Source organism: Sceloporus undulatus, chromosome 9 (genome assembly GCF_019175285.1).
Source record: "Sceloporus undulatus isolate JIND9_A2432 ecotype Alabama chromosome 9, SceUnd_v1.1, whole genome shotgun sequence".
NCBI classification, from domain to species: Eukaryota; Metazoa; Chordata; class Lepidosauria; order Squamata; family Phrynosomatidae; genus Sceloporus; species Sceloporus undulatus.
The window spans coordinates 9495936-9501807 of NC_056530.1; the positions used below are offsets into that span (position 1 = coordinate 9495936).

The 5872-nt window shown below is 46.4% G+C and overlaps 1 protein-coding gene across 1 annotated transcript; it reads right to left on the minus strand.

The window, feature by feature from the left end:
• Nucleotides 1-1849: 1849 nt before the first annotated feature.
• Nucleotides 1850-3796, minus strand: LOC121915078 (loricrin-like). Its single transcript, XM_042438931.1, has one exon. The coding sequence runs from the start codon at nucleotides 3794-3796 to the stop codon at nucleotides 2129-2131; it is 1668 nt and encodes a 555-aa protein (XP_042294865.1). The 3' UTR covers nucleotides 1850-2128.
• Between the last annotated feature and the right edge of the window lie 2076 nt (nucleotides 3797-5872).

Below are 5872 nucleotides of genomic sequence, written 5' to 3' on the forward strand. Positions count from 1 at the left end.
CTGTCATTTGAAGCTCATTAGATAGGCAGTGTAGTGTAGTGGTTTGAGCTATTGACTATGGGGCAGTATAGACCACTGTCAAAGTTAACTGCGGAAGGATGCCGCAGCTACCAAACCATGCAGCATCCCTCTGCAGTAAAAAGAACCCGGTTCTTCCGGGTTCTTTTTGTGGAGCATTTGGTACGTCAATGCGCAGTGACACATTGTCATTGTCATCATGGCGGCACCCATGTGGACAGGACACCACTGCTCATACAGACTAGGGTTCTGGAGCATGCGGTTGCAATGTGCTCTGGAACCCCAGTTTCAGCGCCAGCATGCTGCTTTTGGCCAGTGTGTCTCGGGCCAAAGATTCTGGAGCTCTAGCTTCAGTTCCACACTCAGGTATGGAAACCCGCTGGGTGACCCTGAGCCAGTCATACACTTTAAGCCCCAGGAAACCCCATGATAAGTTCCCCTTAGGGTCACCATAAGTCGGAAATGACGTGAAGGCACACAACAACAACAGATGACTTTGAACCAGTTGCTAGCTCTCAGTACATCTGGAAGCATCCTTGCAAGCAAAGCAATATGAGGAAAAGTTAGGTTCTTGGTTATAAGGTGGCATATAGGCTTGTGATGCATTATTAAGTTTCTTTTAGAAGGAAACAATGGATGGTTTTAACAATTGTCTTCCTGCTGCCAGAAAATCTTTGCACTTCAGGGCTTATTTTGCCGAAAATTCACATGTGGTTGTTTTGCACAGAGAATGACATTGTCTACATAGGAAACAGCATTTCCTGCGCAGAAAAATGACGCTTCTTCTATGCAGATGCATTGCTTCCTGCACAGAAAGAGGTAATTTCCAGCTCAAAACCATACGTGAAATTTGCGCAGAATAAGTCCCAAAGATTTGCATCGATCCAGGATTCTTCTCATCAGTTTGCATTGCTCAAAAAACCCTATTATATGAATACCCAAAGAAATGCAAAACTTATGGGTGTAGTGATAACAAGTTCACTTTTAACAATGGTTGTTGAGGTACAAAGGTAGGAGGAGAAATGTTGCCTAAGACCAGGATGGGCGGATGACTATATAAATGATGGAAAGAGTTTGAGAATGTGGTATGTGCAGGCTGGGAAACAAAAAGGAGATGTGCTATCCTGGCCAAGAGCATCCTTACAAGCCGTTGCCTCTGTTCAAACCACTGTTGATGGATTAGAGTTTGTGGATTTGTTCTAACTCAGCTGTTCCTCTTTCCAATCTTCATTTGCAGTGTTACAGAATAACACCTTTAACAAATGGTATGCATTGGTTTCTCAAAATGGAGGTTTCTTAATTGCTACAATGGCTAGCAGCCACTGATAGGTTGCCTTCTATATGTTTGTTCAATCCTATTTCAGAGGCCACCAAAGTAAGTGAAAATTGGTAGATATGTAGAAAAGGCCTTGCTCCAAGTTGGCACAGGAGGTGGTGCTGGGAAGTTAAGGAGATGATGGGGAACTGAGAAATGTGCCTGACATAGGATGGGGTTGATCCTACTGCACAATGGGCTGGGAGATTACATTGAGAGGCTATAAATACCATGTTCTTTTCTAGATGCTCTATTATCTTTTGAATTGTGTGTGTGTTATCCTCCTTCATCCCCATGTTGGCAAACATGGACTATGGCTCCTTGCACATCCAGGCACAAGCTATTGAGTTATATGTTATTGAAATATGTGAACATATCTGACTAAATTGACTTTATTTTCCATAAAGATTTGTGAAGCTGAGCCAAGGAAAAGAGAACCGTGTGTTCATTATTTAAAGAGACACTTGGTGGAAAGATGTCGGCAACACCAGCACAATCCAAGAACAGAGGCATGTCCATACTGAGGTAAGCTTTTATTATCTCCCATGCATTAGAACGGAGATGGAAACATAAAGTCAGTGAGGGTTCCTTACTGATTCCCCTCCACCACAAGGACACATAAATTATAAGTTATTTTGGAATAATCAGTCACACATTAACCATGCACAAAATTAAAAACATGAAATGCCATTGAAGAGAAGTACAAAGTATGCAACATGCAGGAGGTCCTCAGCTTAAAACAAGACTGTGAGAACATGGCATCAGCCGGACGAGGTATATTTTCTTTCTCGCATCTTACTTGATGGAGGGAGGCAGTGAACAAACCTGCTTGGTTTGCCCTAAGCAAGGTGGAATGACAGGGGGACACTTGACCTGGGAAGAGCCACCACCTCCAATGATGATTGATCCCCCACTAGATCCTCCTCCACAACAGTCAGAACCCCCACCTCCTGATACTACGATGGTTTTCCCACTTGAGTCCCCTCCACCACCTCCAATACAACACCCAGATCCTCCACTGCTTCCACCTCCAATAACCTTTACTCCACCAGAGCTTCCACCATCACAACAGCCTGATCCCCCACTGCTTCCCCCACTCACAACAATGGTTTTCCCACCTGAACCTCCTCCACAAATGGATCCTCCTCCACCAGATCCCCCACCTATAACCTTCACACCCCCACCAGATCCTCCACCTCCACAGATGGATCCTCCTCCACCAGATCCTCCACCTATAACTTTAACACCCCCATCTGATCCACCACCTCCACAAATTGATCCTCCTCCACCGGATCCTCCACCTATAACCTTAACACCACCACCTGATCCACCACCTCCACAGATGGATCCGCCTCCACCAGATCCTCCACCAATAACCTTCACACCCCCACCTGATCCACCACTTCCACAGATGGATCCACATCCACCAGATCCTCCACCAATAATCTTCACTCCCCCACCTGATCCACCACCTCCACAGATGGATCCACTGCCTCCAGACCCTCCACCAATAACCTTCACACCTCCACTTGATCCACCACCTCCACAAATGGATCCACCTCCACCAGATCCCCCACCAATAACCTTGACACCACCATCACTTCCTCCACTGCAACAGCCAGATCCAACACTGATTCCACCTCCAATAGTCTGAAGCCCACCTGAGCTTCCCCCACCACAGTATCCCCCACCACTGCTACCTCCAGGTACAATGATGGTCTGTCCACCTAATCCACCTCCACTACCTCCTCCACTGCAACATCCAGATCCACCACTGATTCCACCTCCAATAGTCTGAAACCCGCCTGAGCTTCCCCCACCACAGCATCCCCCACCACTGCTGCTTCCAGGTACAATGATGGTCTGTCCACCTGATCCACCTCCACTACCTCCTCCACAGCAAATGCTTCCAGATCCACCACCAATGATCAGTGGAATCTTTTGCTGGCTCATCCCACCGTCGTATCCTCCTCCAAGGCAACATCCAGAAGACTGGCCACCACCACCTCCTGGTACTATGATGACCCCGCTGGAGCCTCCACTGCTGCAACAGCCAGAGCCTCGAATTTGTTGGATTCCTCCACAGCTCCCACTGCTGCTATAGCCACCACAGCAGGAAGATCCTTGGCCTCCTGAAACGACGACAACACGCTGTCCTGATCCACCTCCTCTACAGCACCCACCGGACGATCCTCCTCCACCTCCGGAGATCTGGGCAATTCCACCAGAATAGCCTCCACCACCGCAGCATGAAATTCCGCTACTGCTGCCACGACGGCCACAGCAGGATGAGCCTTGGCTTTGGTAACCACCTCCACTGTGACCTCCGCAGGAGCTGCCACCACTGTGACTTCCACAGGAGCTGCCACCACTGTGACTTCCACAGGAGCTGCCTCCACTGTGACCTCCGCAGGAGCTGCCCCTGCTGGATCCACAACAGCCACTTTGTCTTTGCTGGCTCATCTTTCCAGGAGTCTTCAGTATTCTTCTAGTGTGGGTAAGTCCTGAAAGAGAGCAAGGAAACAATTAGCAAGGAACAATGCTAGACACAGACACTTTCTTACTTTCCTGTCTTCATGTAGGTGGTGGCATTTGAACTGTACCATTTTGGTCTTCAAAGTTTGGGGAGCTTGACATGCAGGAAAAGCAAAGCATATAGCCACCTATCACGGTGGTGATGGACCATAGACCAGTGGTGGTACATAGAGTGGTAGAAGACCAAAGTGGTGGTCCATATATCAGTCTGATCCATGAAGCAGTGAGGGACCAAAGTGGTGGTGCATAGACCTGTGTGGTCCATGAACCATGAGCTGCCCATCCCTGGAGAGTTTCCAAGAAGGAACTACCGTAGCCAACATTCACAAGAATGGTGCCAAATCCTGGAACACAGGTGGTGGTGGTGGTTAATGCTGGTCCTCCACATCAGATAGCTTGAGGAACATTGATCTAGCATACCTGGGAGTAAAGAGTTCACTTATCCGTCTCTATCCTATACTTGTTTTCTATGAATGTTTTTAAAGTGGAAATCCATTCCACAAAGGGAGCCTCCCTCTTCATTTTTGTGGTCAATCCCACATGCCTAATTAATAACTATAGTTCAACTTTCTATTCTCTATCCTTTGGACTTTGAAAATCTTTGTTATATTAGCGGTTGCAAACTGGCAACCTTGAACCTTTTTATATGTGTTGTAGAGAGATATAGGTCAGATAATGGTATTGAAGGCACCTGGCATGGTTAGCAAGCAAGTCTAGACCCGTGAAATACATGAATGTGAGCCTTCGCTGAGAACAATTTGGCTGATGAATGCTTGCCTGTCAGATTTGCCCTTTAATTATTGTAAAGGATTAAAGAGTTAAGGGAATGAAGAAACCTCCTGTTTAGCTCTCATTGCCAGTCATCATTCATCTCCTATGACCTTAACTTCTCACATAAAGTCGACCCACAATGACTGTGGAAATGTTGGCCCCATACCCAACACTGCGCACTGTCCAAAGCAGTACATTGGGAAAGATTGTCTTCCATCAAATATGGATGGAAGAAGCTCTATGAAAACCTGCCTAAACGTTTTCCCTCTGGAGCAGGACTATAACTATAACTCTCATCATGCTTGACCATGAGGCTGATTCAAGCTGAAGGTGGTCAACATCTGGAAGTCCATAGATTTGCAATAATTTCTCTACCTCTCGCTTCTCCTGAAAGAATTATTTGCAGCATTCAGTGCTAAACCCAGTGTCCAAGTCAACCTCTTGCAAAACAAAGCTCTAACTCATATACAATCATCATGATGTTATCTTGGCATCAGTGCAAAGTTGCCGACCATCCATCAACGGAAAGGAAAGAAGAGCTTTAAGCATTGCGGCTTGGTCTTACCTCCTTCAACGAATGCGTTCCGAACAAAGGTGTCCCAATGGAGCGAATGATGAGCCGGGAGACCACAAATGGTTTTTATAGCATCCCCTGGCCTCTCCCACGGGAAATGAGACACCCCCAGGAATGGTAAGTGACATAGTTAGCATCTCTCTAACAACTGGCTTCGTGAAACCCTAGATGCCTCATAAGTCATATGAGATCCCTATCTCTCTCTCTCTCTCTTTTTTTTCTATCGCTAGGTGCTGCATGAAACATAAACAGATTAATGATGTGCTCCACCTAATGTGCCAGTTCCTGTGATGATGCTTCATACAGATGCCTCAGGTCACAGGTGGAGGGAGATGGTGGGCTTTGGGTGGGTTTGGATCAGCAATGTGTTTCCATTGGGGGACTTTGTGACTTTCCCAATTGCACAGGTTCTTCTCCCTTTAGAAAAAGGACACATGAAAATACACATCAGGACTACCTCTCTGCAATCCCCTTGACTTTTCCTAATTCAATTTGGGCAGTAGACTCTTTGCTCTTTGGGTAGTAGATGCTTTCAGGAATCCACAGTCTGATTACCAACTTCATGTACAATTGGCCTTCCTTATCCATTGATTTTTTTATCCATGGATTCAAGCATCCATGGCTTGGAAATATTCCAAAAAAGTATACATTCCACATAG